General features: G+C 43.3%; 1 protein-coding gene across 1 annotated transcript; it reads left to right on the top strand.

Moving 5' to 3' along the window:
• The first annotated feature begins 559 nt into the window (after positions 1-559).
• LOC125626635 (keratin, type I cytoskeletal 19-like) lies at positions 560-8,405 on the top strand. Its single transcript, XM_048829861.2, has 8 exons — positions 560-1,162; positions 1,731-1,813; positions 2,608-2,764; positions 3,501-3,662; positions 5,141-5,266; positions 5,506-5,732; positions 6,585-6,970; positions 8,050-8,405. Exons 1-8 carry the CDS (start codon positions 560-562, stop codon positions 8,073-8,075), a joined length of 1,770 nt encoding a protein of 589 aa, XP_048685818.1. The 3' UTR covers positions 8,076-8,405.
• Positions 8,406-15,041: the final 6,636 nt, after the last annotated feature.

Raw genomic sequence — 15,041 nt, 5'->3', positions numbered from 1 at the left:
CGACAACAATCAGAGCAAACAAAAAGAATAAATAAATACCCAACCTAAATTGGAGGGAATTAGGATTAATTTTCTCTATTTCATATAGGGAAATGGAATTTGGAAAAGAACTTTATTGACCAATGATGCCCATTAGAGAGACACTATCCAGTAGTTGCCTTTTGCAGTTTATTGGACTACAGAAGCCTTCTTGCTATGATGAAAGAGGTACAAATGGGATGAGTGAGGTAAAGCACTGCACTATCTAACACAGAGATCCACATTAATACATCCATCCCACTGAAATTACGTTTGTTTGTCTCAAACAAAGACACACTGAAAAAAATCAGCAATGTATGCTTGATTGTCTTTATATTTAAAAAAATCCCTTGGGCAAACTATTCTTGGCATCAGCAATACGGTTGCCAAATGCCCTGGGAAGAGGAAACACCCTAATGGTGACACCCAATGTGTAAGGTATAAATAGAAATCGGAGGACATCAAAAATTTACAGTCTGAGTCTTTATCAGGCTGTGCAACTAAACTTGGGCTTTGGGTTGGACGCTTTACTGCTATCACTATGAGTCGTAGCACTAAGACTACGATTACCTCTTCTTCAGTTGTTGGAGGTGGAGGTGGTGGTGGGCATTCTTCAAGCTCCTCTAGAAGGATAACCAGTGGTGGAAGCTTTTCTGGTAGAAGTTATGGTGGAGGAGGTTCCAGATGTGGTTACGGAGGGGGAATAAGCATTGGTCGTTGTGGAGGGGGAATAAGCAGTGGCAGTTACGGAGGGGGAATAAGCAGTGGCAGTTACGGAGGGGGAATAAGCAGCGGCAGTTATGGAGGGGGTTTTGGATCAAGTCGTGGTGGCTTTGGGGGATTTGATGGCAGTTATGGAGGTGGCAACTTTGGTGGAGGTGTTGGCTGTGGTGGAGTCATCGGCTTTGGTGGAGGCGTTGGCTTTGGTGGCGATGATACTGGCATCCTCTCCAACAACGAAAAGATAACCATGCAGACTCTTAATAACCGCCTGGCTTCTTACCTGAATAGCGTGCGAGCTTTGGAAGAACAAAATGCTAATCTTGAGAATTTAATCAAAGAATGGTATCAGAAGCTAGGTCCAACTGCTACATTAAACGACTACAGTCACTATTATGGAGAAATTGAAGACCTTAACAATCAGGTAAGCTATTATTTTTCAGACAAGTTCTATTAATTATAAAGGCTTCTCTTTGAGATTATGCACAGCTACTTAGGCAGACAGCAGGTAAAATATTTCATGTAATATGAGATTACATACAAGCAATCAAAAATTAGGACATGCCAGCATTAAGGTTACCTGTGCAGATGGAAACTTCAGAGACTTTACTAAACTCTAACAAGTATTTACTGAGCATGTGCAATCTCAGATTTTCACAGGCAAATAACTTGTCCAATTTGGGGCTGATTGTAAATTTACAGAGTCAGCAAAAGGTATGACTTTTATGCCAGGGTACACCCTCCTGCCAAATTTAAAGTCTCTATTCCAAAAGATGGAGGTGCTAAACTCAACAAAATGTTAGTAAGAGCTTTTTTTTTACATAGACAAAACACTGTATTTTACCTAACCTTGTCTAGAGAAATAGCTGAACTGTTTTTGCTAAAATTATATATTTTAAAAAGGGGGCAGGACTCCGGCGTTCACAAGCAGGGGCAAGACCCCCCGTCCCCCCATCTCTGGGGCTGGATGTCATCTGTCACCTCTTTTTCAGATTGTTAATTCATCTGTGGATCTTAACAAGATCATTCTGAACATTGATAACACTAGGATGACTATTGAAGACTTTAAACTGAAGTGAGTATCTCTCTTCCTTCCTGCCTGACCCAGTCATTTCCACCTCTTCACATCAGTTCCATGAATCCACTATCCAAAGCAATTCATACAGGGGGTTACAGTATTTTAGTTCCAACTACATGACAGAAGATGTTATTGGAAAGAGAAGTACTCCAGGAACCACTGGCTTTTTAAGATTTACGTTATCATTTTTCTCTAGAGATGCTTTAGAAGAGGAGCATTCCAAGGACTTCAGTTCGTTGTCACCCAAAACTTTTCTTGAGTTTCTTAGGTATTATGAATTTAGAATCAGATCCTCAGCTGGTATAAATCAGTGTAGCGCCATTGACAACAATGGGGTTTTGCTGATTTTTACGCACTGAGGATCTGACCCTTAGTTTTACATGGTAACTGAACAAAAAATTGATGATTCCTCACTGATAACAGGATACACTGGTAGGTGATATCTGTACAATGCCTACAGTGAGTGGGAACATGGAAAAGACTGAGGAAGGAGTGCTTAATTGTACTAAAAATCCAGTCCATGACATTGAACTAATAGGTCAGATGGTCAGCCTGTACTCACCTACCCCAATGTTAATCAGGAGAGGTTCCATTGCAGCCAATGGGATTAAAACAGCGTAAAGTCAATAAAAATTGAAAGAGAATCAGGAATAAGCAAATAGATTAAAATAAGGTAGAAAAAGGCAACTAGGTGATGAGGACCTGTTCGCAAAGAAACCTGATAGTGCTAAGAATACTAACCTAGTATTCCTCTGGCTCCATGGTTACTGACTTTCCTTTCTGTGATTTAGATATGAGACTGAATTGGGTCTCCGCCAGACTGTGGAAGGTGATATTAGTGGCTTACGCCCTCTGTTGGACCAGCTGACCCTAACCAGGTCTGACCTGGAGTTAGAGTTTGAAACCCTGAAGGAGGAACTGATTTCTCTCAAGAAGAACCATGAGGAGGTAAAATCCCCCCATAAAAATAATAATTAATGAAAATTCAATATTCAAAGAGTTTCCTTGGCTACTAGTCACCAAATTTTGCCCTCTGATTTTGAGTGTCTAACTTGAGACATCCTGGGCCTGATCTTCAGAGGTACTGATTGCCCACCACTCTCACTGACTTCAGCAGGTACATTCTTGTTCAGGAAAGGGATGGCCAGGTGAAGTCTACTTCGAATGTTAGACCAAACTAGATTAGGGAAATGAGCAGCTTTCATTCTCCAAATTCAATTCATTGGTGAAGCCATGGAAGAAAACAATAGATTTCATGTATGTAAAAGCCACAAGGAAATATTTAAACTTCTTGTGAAAATATTTTTCATGGAAGAAATGTGATGCATAAACTCACTACCATAATGAACACTCAACATGCAAGGTCCACAACACATTGGAAATCAAACACCCCACAGGAGGCAGAGTTGGGGCTGAGCATACAAAACTGGCCCTTTCACAGAGTAAAACAGTGTTGGCCATTGTGTTGTTTAACTAGGGAGTCAAAAGTGTGGATCCTGCTCCTCTCCTGGCATATGACAGAGGAGGGTCTTGTGAAACATAAGGGGTGAATGTCAGAATCAGGCCACATGAGAAAGGGTTGTGTTGGCAGTGGGAAGGTTGTCTTCCAAACCTTCTTTGCTACAAATATGAGCTCAGAATGAGGTATTTGTTTGTTTCTGGGGGGCCTGGGTTTTCATTGCAGGAAATTAAAGGACTGCAACCACAGACCAGTGGTGATGTTAATGTGGAGGTCAATGCTACTCCAGGCTGCAATCTGACAGAAGTGCTAAATGACCTGAGAAACGAATACGAGCATGTCATTGAGAACAACCGTAGAGAGGTGGAAAAATGGTATGAAACCAAGGTAAGTTGCAGTATCTATAACTATATCTCTCACAAAAAGACTTGACATATTTTATTAGCACACACAGGTATAATAGTGGTAGGACAATTGTTCACGTTACTTAATGCAGATCATCTTTAAATTACGCTGACAGTTTAGCATGAGAAGTTCAGAACTGGAGAGAAAGGGTTTGCTGCAAGCTAGAATTCATAGAATCATAGAAATGTGGGGCTAGAAGGGACCTTGAGAAGTCAGATGCAGCCCCCTGCACCTATGGCAGGACCAAGTGAACCTAAACTATCCCTGACAGGTGTTTGTCCAACCTGTTTTTAAAAACCTTCAATGATGGGGATTCTACAACTTCCCTTGGAAGCCTATTCCAGAGCTTAACTGCCCTTATAGTTAGAAAGTTTACCTAACATCTAACCTAAATCTCCCTTGCTGCAAATTAAGCCAATTACTTCTTGTCCTACTTTCAGTGGACAGGGAGAACAACTGATCAACTTTTACTGCAGCCCTTAACATATCTGAAGATTGATATCAGGTCCTCCCTCAAGATTCCTTTTCTTAAGATAAAGCACACCCAGTTTTTTTTTAACCTTTCCTCAGAGGTCAGGTTTTCCAAACCTTTAACCATTTTTGACACTCTCCTTTGGATTCTTTCAAATTTGTCCATGTCTTTCCTAAAGTGGGGCATCCAGAATTGGACACAGTTCTCCAGCTGAGGCCTCAACAGTGCAGAGTAGAGGGAGACAATTACCTCCCGTGTCTAACATACAACACTCCTGTGAATACACCCCAGAATGATATTAGCCTTTTACCACAGCTGCATCACATTGTTGACTCAGATCCAATTTGTGATCCACTAGAACCCCCAGGCATTTTTCACCACTATCACCATCTAAACAGTTATTCCCCATGCAACCCCTCCCAGCTTGGTGTCACCTGCAAATTTTATAAGCACTCTCTCCACTGCATTATCCAAGTCACTAATGAAAATATTGAATAGCACTGGATCCAGGATTGACCCCTGAAAAACCTACTACATAGACCCTCCAAATTTAACAGCGAACCATTGATAGCTACTCTCTAAGTACGGTCTTTCAACCAGCTGTGCATCCACCATTTAGTAATTTTATCTAGACCACATTTCCCTAAGGTGAACTGGTAAAGATATGTGGAATCTCTGTATTATATAGCAAGGGGAATTCAAACCAGGCCTGGGGTGCATTGGCATTGCAGAACGGTGTGTGGAAAGTTTACACAGTCCCCAGTTTACATTACTCATAGACTCAGACTCATAGACTTTAAGGTCAGAAGGGATCATCACGATCAACCAGTCTGACCTCCTGCACATTGCAGTCCACAGAACCTCACCAACTCATTCAGCCTCTAGCCAGATTTACTTATTTTTTTAGATGCTTTCATGATGATAAATTCACCATATTCACCCTATAATTGAAGCTAAAACATCTCGATTCTGTATTTGCATTTTTCAGATAACAGAAGTTAATCGAGAAGTCCACTCGAGTGGTGAGGACATACAGTCAAGCAACAAACAGGTCACAGAGCTGAGACGTGACTATCAGAACGTGGAAATTGAGCTGCAGTCCTACCTCAGCACGGTATGTAACAGCATTTGCTTCTGTATCTGACATATGGAGCAGGACACATAGATTACAGGCATGACAGGAGACCAGCCATAGCTAGTGCTCCTTTAGTAAAGGGTGAGATGGCTGGTACATCTGTTGCTGTGAAGAATTTGCTTTGTACTTTTTGCCCTGGAGAATCCCAGTTTCCTGCATCAAAATAGGTTAAACTTGCCACATTCCTACAGACCCTGTTCTTCCTGTTCAATTCTCAGGTACAATCTTTGCAGTCCTCCTTGGCTGACACAGAAGGTCGCTACAACATACAGCTGCAACAGATCCAGGGCCTTATTGTCTCTGTGGAAGAAGAACTGGCAAGTATCCGATGTGAAATAGATAATCAGAATCAAGAGTACAGGCTGCTCCTTGGCATCAAGAACCAGCTGGAACAGGAGATCGCTCAGTATCGGCATCTGCTTGATGAAGGACATCAAGACATTAGGTATGTAAACTATTGAGATATCAGGGCATTACATGAAACCTCAATGCTGGTAATTCCTGAGTGCAAATTATAGTACTTAGGAACAAAGAGAATCATGCAGGGTAAAGAACTGGTACAACAGATTCTGCAGCCACAAAACCTGCAAGGAATGGGGGCTAATTTCATGCCACTGAGTGATCCTGAAAATATCTGGAGATTTGTTTCATAAACCATAGGGGGCTCCAAAACTCATGGCATTCTTGGACTTTAGAATTGGAACAGAAATCGTACGGGTATAACCATAATTTAAAAAATTATTCTTCTGCTGTACTACTTTGGGCTGGGCAGGAAATACCATGAAAAGAACCTTTTTTCCATTCTTTTCTTAGTTTTGATTCTAGAAGAAGCTGGTAAGTACAGAGGCAGCAGTGAAAATAGAGAAGAATTTTAGTTTGAAGTTCTGGTGAAAATTGAGGTTATTTTTTATTTTACCTGAAGCAGTTGGCCTGTGCCTAATTCTGACTGGTCTTAACCCATACCATGAAGCAAGCAAAAATTAGTTAGCTTTATGCATTTCAACTTTGGATATCAGTGACATAGTAGGCTTTCAGAACTGGTTGGCAGCAGAACCGAATCAGGCAAAAAATCTCTGAGCAGGGCCATGGGAAAATTCAGCCTGTGGACGTGAGGTTGGTGGGGAGATGGATTTGAGTGTCATTTTCTTGATGATCTGCACTGGCCCTGGGGGTTGAGGGTGCTGGGTAATGGACCGGAAGAAGAGTGCTGGCCAGGCTTCCATGCATCTTCAGTGTGTGGGTCTCCTTTTGTGAAACGATTTGTTGTTTCATTCACTTTTCTCTTTTCCTTTTACAGTGTTCCACGAGAAGGAGATGGCGCTTCTTTAGGAGGAGGAAGAGTCATTGGAGGTGGGAGATCAGGAGGCAGAACTGGAGGAAGTAGCCTTACTTATGGGGGTAGCACAGGAGGAGGAAGAGGAGGTGAAAGAGGAGGAAGCATCATTGGAGGTGGAGGATCAGGAGGCAGAACAGAAACAAGAGAAAGTGTCCATTATACTGGAGTCAGCACAGGAGGAGGAAGAGGAGGTGACATTTCCTCAGGGGACGGAACAGGAGGAAGATCGTGTGGTATAACTGGAGGAGGAGAAAGAATTTCAGGGGCTAGTAGTAGTTCTTCCCACTCCTATTCATCTTCCTTTGGCCACTCAGCTTCTCAGCCATGCAAGTCTGGTGAAAGCTATGGTAAGAACTGTTTTAAGGATAATTGTTTCCTTGTTCTTTACACTCTCATTCAAACAGTAGGCTAATTGCTCATTTGGCTCAAAGGATTCCTTGTGCGGGGCTCTGCAACATTTTATTAAGTCTCTTTTTTCTTCAAAATATATGTGAGGCTGTTGCAGAGACTGAGGTGAATTGGACTGCAGTATCATTGCCATGCAACTGGTACACTGCACTGCTCTGTACCTCATTTTTAATCAGGCCAAATACTCTTTCTTTTCCATTATCTGGGTGTCACAGAGCCCCAGTGAGAGTGAGCTGAATGAGGTTCAATTTGGACATGGCAATAATGATACTTGTTGGTTGGGGGTGGGACCTCAAAAGTACAGAGGCGAAGTTTCTGCACCCGCTACAGAGGAAGTTTGCAATTTGGGAGATGCAAGTTACAAGGAGTAGCGTGGGAGTAAAAAGTAGGTAATATAAACAAACTGTGAACTAGAGGAGAATAGGAATGGTGGAACTTGGAGGAAGATCCTGTAACATGTATGTGTGCGCATGTGTGTGTGTCTGAAAGAGAAAGGAGGAAAAGACAGAAAGAGAGTGAGAAAAAGAGAGAGAAAGAGAGAGAGAGAATGATGCTTATAGAGCAGCGTGGTGGGAAACAACAGAAAAACAGAGAGGGGGACCATAGGTAGAACAGAACTGCAGATAAAAGAGCATTTCTGAAAGATGCTTCAATTCATGGTGGATTACTGATGTATTTTTAAAAAGACATTTTACCATGCTATGAAAACTAAAGACCAAATTCTCCCTTCAGATGTGTGCTCAGTTCCTGTTTTTTTCAATAGAAGGTGTAAGTGCCCATCTGAGAGCAGAATTTTGCCCTAAACACACATTTAATTACAACCACAGCTGGTTTTCTTCATCTCATTTACTTTCTGCAGAAACCCATCAAAAATACACTTTTTAAATAAAGCTCTGGAGTACTTACAGCCATCCTAGCATTTGTCCCCAGCCTGTTTTCTGTGTGCTAAACGGTAGTGCAAAGAGATTCCCCCCACCCCACTAAACAAAGTAATGGTTCCCTCTCTCTCTCTCAACAGCATACTCAAGAAAATCCTTTGATTAACCAGACATGCCGATGATCCTCCAGCCGAACACCATCCATTGGAGCAAACTTCAGACAAAGCTAGAGCGAACTCACCACATTTCCTGCATGCCTAAACAAAGAGCAAGGAGAAATGCTCCTAAGAGTTATTCAACGCTGCTGCCATCAATCCATAGGGGGTCCATCAGAGCTGTTCAGATGGGCCACTTTCCCGCCTATTACTACTTGCTTTTTCCATTCTGCTTTTTCCATTCTGTAATTCCATTCTGTAATGTTCTGACAATCTGTACCAAGATTGGTAATCTGCCTTCCAGTGAAAAGTGTCTCTAATAAAACTTTATTTCTGCCTGATGCAATCAGAAACCTGTGCTGGGAAGTATTTTCCTTTAACACACTTTTTGTTGCTATACATTTCAGATGCAAATATCAACTCATCCTCACACAGAGTATATAGGAATGGGTCAGTTATACATTGCAGTAGTTGATGGCGTTATACTTAAAGCAAGAGAATTAAATTAAGAGAAAATACATCTGCATCTCTTAGTGGTCATGTACTTCAATCCCAGATTATCCAGCACATTTCACACTGGTATTGTTCTGATTGTTCAGTGTAGATTGTAAACTCCTCGGGGCTGGGACCATGTCTTCATCTTTTAGTTTAATGTACCAACTACTCTTGTGGCACTCAGCAAATAATAAATAAACAAGCATAAGGAAGTACTGCTTCACACAAGGCAGAGTCTCCCGGTGGCATTCACTACTACCAGGGGATGCTGTGAAGGCCAAAAATATAACTGGGTTCAAAAAAGAATTGAATAAATTCATGGAGGTTTAAAACAAACGTATGGAAATACTTCTTCACACGCAGAGTCAAACTGCGGAACTTGTTGCCAGGGGTTATTGTGAAGACCAAAAGCATAACTGGGTTCAAAAAAGAATTAGATAAGTTCATGCAGGATCAGTACATCCATGGCTATTAGCAACCCCATGCTCTGGGTGTTCCTAAAACTCTAACTGCCAGAAGCTGGGAATGGATGACTCAGTCAGTATTGGATTACTCAACAATTGCCCTGTTCTGTTCATTCCCTCTGAAGTATCTGGCACAGGCCACTGTTGGAAGACAGGATACTAGGCTCAATAGACCATTGGTTTGACCCAGTATGGCCATTCTTATGTTCTTAGTGCCAATCTAGACCAGACTCTGTAAGATCACTCAACCAAGTGAATAAAGACTGTGAGAAATTAGTGCTGGTCCAGTCTGCAGAGATAACAGTGACACAGGACAGTGTGTTGGTCGGGGTGAATACAAGACTGATTTATACAGACTCTTACTTCCTTACTATTTGCCCCTAGTGACCACCCTGAATAGTGGCTCTAAACATTCACAACTAACACCAACCAGTCGTGACTCAATGAGATCTGAGTAATGATACAGCCCAGACATTGTGAGATTTAAGCACTGATCCAGTTTTAGCTTTGTGAGATCTTGAATGAATTAAACTGTACAGTGTAAACTTGAAAATGTGGAATCTAGTGATCAGTTTGTACAGAAACATTCAATTTAAAAGAAAAAGGAAGAAGTCAAGAAAAATCATTCATAATTCCAAATGATTTAGCCAAATACAAACAGAAATACCACAACTGTAGATTTTAAAAGTGAAAAAAGCCACATAAAATGAATTTGTTTACCAAATTAGTAATTATCGCCACCCAATTAACCTGCTGCAGAACAGGATGGATCTATATAGAGCCAACAAGAACTGGGAACTTTTGCAGGGTATATGGGGGGTTTCCCTCTCATTGTTATTTTCTGTTTCTTCCCTAAAGAAAACCTTTTTGAATCTGAGGTTGTATCCCCCTTGGATCCTGCATGACTCGATAAAACTATGGGACCTGAAGAGAAAATACTGTTAAACAAACTCAAAAGTGATAGCTACAGGAAGAGAATGGGGGAAGTCAAGGGAAGCCAGTTTTATTGTAAATATGGCAAATTCCAAAGCACGTGTCTTGGTCCCTCAGACACAAAGAGATGGCTGCATGGGAATCCCCTTCTAAGAAAAGAGGATAGTTCTGTAATATAGAAACCAAGAACCCTCTCTTGAGGAAAAAAGAATTCTCATGCTGGAAGAAAGCAGTTATCTGTTTTGTCCAGTATTCTGTGTCTGACAGTACCCAGTGCTGACTACATCAGAGGAAGAGATAAAACTTACACAACATATCCCAATTTCCCTACCTATATTAGAACATGGAGAGAATGTCTTTTTTAACACATCTGGCTATTAGTTTCTTCCCTGAACTGTCAGTACTGACGGAGTACTCAGGGAAGGATAATATTCTGGCTTGTTATTTTATAGACCTTATTCTAGGGGCTTTGTAAATTTTTTTCTGAGATGTTAATATTGATAGTAATACTTCCACTGTTTGTATTAGCTAGTGTACATGTGAAAGCAGACAGAAAAGCTTATTTATACACATTTGTGAAAACCATTTGCACAGTATTTGTAATTTGATAATGAAGTAAAGAATCCTTTACCACCAGAAAGCAGGACCGGATTCACCTTTTGTGGGCCCGGCGCCAAACATATTTGTGGGCCCTTGTGACCGGAGTCCCAGGGGAGCCAACTGAGGTCACTCAGGGTGAACTGCAAAGAATGGGGCAGGCAATCCCCAAAGCTGGTGGATATTCCAATACTTAGATTTACCAAGCCAGCACAAAACAACTTCTATAATACCTCACTGGTTACCCAGAAGCCAACAACACAGTTCCGTTAAAGCAACCCAGCCTCAGGCCTCCACCAAGACAGCCAAGTCAAATATGATGAGGATTACTGAAAATCTTATTCATCATATAAAAAAGTTCTACCAATCCCAAAGGATCGGACACATTACCTCCCAGGTTAATGAATATTCCAGATCTTACCCAAATACACGCTTACAGCCAATTCTTATTAACTACACTAAAATCAGAGGTGAAAGTAAGTCAGTATGGTACAGCGTACCGGCAAGAGCCGGTACACAGCTGACTGTACCGGCAGAGGAGAGCTTCCCCAGGCTGGCAATTTAAAAGGGCCCTGGGCTTCGGGCAACGGCTGGAGTCCCATGCCCTTTAAATCACGGCCAGATCCCCGCTTCCAGAGCCCTGGCATAGCGGCCATGAGCCCCAAGGCTCTGGCGGCGATTTAAAGGGCCGGGACTCCGCTGCGGTTGGGAGCCCTGGGCCCTTTAAATAGCCACCGGAGCCCCACTGACAGAGCCCCAGGGTAGTGGCGGTGAAGGCTGGGAGCCCCAGGGCTCCGGCAGTGATTTAAAGGGCCCAGGGCTCCAAGCTGCCACTACTGCAGCCCTGGGCCCTTTAAATTGCGATTGAAAGGGCCCATGGATGTAAAGGCCCAGCCCCTTCCAGTTGAGTCCCCGCCCCTTCCGGTTGAGGTACCCTCCCCGCTGCTTAGGACCCTGGCCCTGCGTACTGGTAAGTTCCTTAAGTTACTTTCACCCCCTGACTAAAATTTATTAAAAAGGAAAAGATAGAGAGCACTAGCTAAAAGATCAGTATACATAGACATGAGTACAATTCTTGAGATTCAGATTCATAACAGAGATGGTGAGCTTTGTAGTTGTAAAGAGTTCTTTCAGAATTAGTCCATAGGTTATAGTCCAAATTATATTCAAGGTGGTCCAGTCAGAGCTGGGATCTCAATCTTGTGGTTTAAGCTTCCCCTGCATTGAAGCATCAAGCAGATCTGAGATAAAAAAGAACTGGGACCCAAGGGTCTTTTATACAGTTTTCTAGCAGACACTTGACCATTCAGTCCTGGGTAACCTTCTGTTTCCTAAACCTCATAGGTAATTAACTACATGGATTAACATAAGATAATTTATCCATTAAGCAGTTTGTCACAAACTTTTAAAGAGACAAATACACAATGACATCATTGCACCCAAGATTTATCTAAATGTTAATTTTCCCTTTTGATCTCTGAATTAACAGCTATAGTGACAGACAGGAACTGTCTGTTTACATGGCTCGCATCTAAGATATCAGTCTACACAGGCAATTAGTATCACCTCTAACTTCTAACAATATAGGTTTGTATTTCAAAGTTCTAGCCTATTTAACATGGAATGGCCCTAATTACCATTTGCATACTTTCTAACATGTCTCTAAAGGTTGGCTTTGGGTTAGTTAGCCTGCAAGCTGTTTAACCCTTTCTGGCCATGTGTTAAACTTTGTATAAGATTTGCTACAGTTATAGTTATAACAGTGGTAGCAACAATGGTTTGCATGGTTATATTTTAATCAGATAATGTCACAGCCCCCATGGGGGCAATGGAGCATGGTGTAGGGGGGGTCAGTGCTCGGAGCCAGGGGCTGGTCAGGGGTATGGCATGGCAGGGGTAGCCCTACTCCGCCCAGCCCAGTGTGAGGATACTATTTACAAACCAGCAGTTGCCACATGCACAATGGCCCACCCGGCCCTGTGCTGCCAGCATGCCCCTTCCCCTCGGGGGTGGGCCTATGATGTGCCACACAGCCCCCGCACCCAATCCTGGAACACCACCCCAATTCCTTATGGGCAGAGACCCCCCGGACCTGCTATGCCCACTGTCCCCTCCCAGACCCTGCCATAAATGCACAGCGCCCTGCACAACACCACCCCTGCCCAGTGCCCCCCCTGCCGACAGCCCCACCACAACTGCCTAGCACCCCACACAGAACTCCCACTCCCTAGTGCCCCAACGCACACAGATCTTCCCCTCCCCCTCACAGCCCAGCACCCCCCAGGCCCTCCAGAGACTCACTCCCCCATGCCCTTCCTCCCAGCCACACTCACCAGCCCTTCTGGGAGGTGACTGTGTTTGCCGTGCTGAGCCAGCAGTGCAGCCATGGCGGTCCCAGGGCGGGACATCGCTCCAGCCCCTTGGGAGTGGCGCAATCAGCCAGGCCAGGGCCTGCCCCAGCCGGGCTTTCTCTGGATCCACTTGCCTGGAGGGGCCCAGCCAAGCCCCCCACACTGTCTCTTCCCCAGTTGGCCCAAACTTACCAGGCTTCTGCACCAGTCTCAGGTGGCTCAGCTCTGGGGAGACAGGTGGGGCCCCACAGGTGGTGGGAAGCAGAGACTGCCCGGTGCCGGAGGTGTACTGGGGTCCGGGCAGGAGGCAGAGAGAAGCTGGCAGGTGGGGCCAAGGGGCAGAGAGAAGCCCTCGGCCAGCCGGCAAGCAGGCCAAGAGGAGCAAGTGGTGGGCAGGGGGGTGCCAGCAGGTTGGTGGGGTCTCAGGGCGCAGTGCAAGCGGAGCAGGCTGGGGCCCCTTCTGAGCATGGGCCTGGCTCCATGGCGCCATTGTAAACCTGGCATTGCCAGAAAGAATCATAGTTTCAACTCATCATTATCTGGCTTTTTGGAAGTTGCATCTACCTCAGTCCAGTCAAATGTATTCATGTATTCTGAAATTTATTGTAACACCTTATACCCCTTGCTTGGCATCTGGAAGAACCTTTCAGAAAAGCAAACATCTGTTTATAACTACCCACAATGCAATATTAACCCTCTTGCAATAAACTATTGAATGTCAAGAAAGAACTAAACAAAGAATGGAAAGATATTACCCTTAGTTAGAACTAGCTAGCAGAGACTTGGATGAAAAGATGAACCTTGCACTATACTCTGAAAACACAGCCCCTGGACAACTACTTTCAAACCAATATCATTAGACCTTTTAGTTACTTTCATCCTCATTAGTCACCATATTCACTCAACAGTTAACACCTCATTCCATTTGTGTTTGTATTTTTCAGATTGAGGACGTGAATCAGCAGTCACTTCAAGTGGTCAGGAGGTCCAGATAAGCAACAAACAGGTCACTTAACTAAGACATAACATACAGGCCCTGGAGACTGAACTGCAGGCCCAGCTCAGCATGGTACCTGACGCCGATAGGATCTGCACTCTCATGCTGTATGACACACAGATATATGGATTGAGAAGAAGGTGCCATGGCTTGCACTTCTTTTGCAAGTATCAGTGTAATGAGGTTAGCAAAGGGTTTGCATTACTTTGTACTAGAAAATCCTAATTTCTTGTAGGAAAAGGGATTAAATTTGCACCATTCCTAAAATTCTGGATTTTCGTTTTGCATTCTCAGAAAAGCACTCTGGAAAACTCCTTGGCAGGAATGGAATCTCATTATAACACACAGTGCAACACCTCCAGGCCCTGACTGACTCTGTAGAGGAGGAACTGGCCTGTTTGTGACGTGACATGGGCATTCAAAATCGAGAGTACAAAATGCTTCTTGGCATTAAGACCCAACTGAAACAGATCTGTCAATACTGGGAGCTGCTGCAGGAAGGACAGCAAGACCTTGTGTATGTACGCTGTAGAGAAGTCAGGGCATAAAGTAAAATACCAGTGCAGTTGTCTGTTTAAAGTGACTTATAGTCATTTTAGCAACGATGGAAACTCTCTGGGTGGGAAGCTAGTACATGGGATTGTGCAGCCACAATATCTGCACTGAAATGGGATTATTCTTATTGTAATGAGCACACCTCAAAAGATTTGGAGATGTGGTTCAGATAAGCACCAAAAAGTTGATCCCAACCTCATCCTGTCCTCCTTGTTCTGCAGCATGGGGATGTAAATCTCATGAAAACAATTGACATACAAAATTATATTGTATTGTACTTCCTTCTATCAGCTGATCAATACAATAGGAAGAACTTTTCTGAATTTATTTATTGTTTCAGTCCCCAAAACTTCCACCTTTTCACAGTATCCCTCAAGTCGGGCTAAAAGGAGGAGGTGGAAGAGGTCAAAGATCCCCCCGAGTCCTACTCATCATCTTCGCAGTCTCAGTGTCACTGAGTATGGTACCTAGTATGGTAATATGATAGCTAAAAATTAGCTTTACAATGGTATACTGATTTATTAGCATTTTACTTCTGAATTGGACTCTGCTAGGTAACTTATAGTAGTAGTGGTGCTATTACGA

This window comes from Caretta caretta, chromosome 27, assembly GCF_965140235.1.
Source record: "Caretta caretta isolate rCarCar2 chromosome 27, rCarCar1.hap1, whole genome shotgun sequence".
Classification (NCBI taxonomy): Eukaryota; Metazoa; Chordata; order Testudines; family Cheloniidae; genus Caretta; species Caretta caretta.
This window is presented reverse-complemented; position numbering and strand designations above follow the sequence as displayed.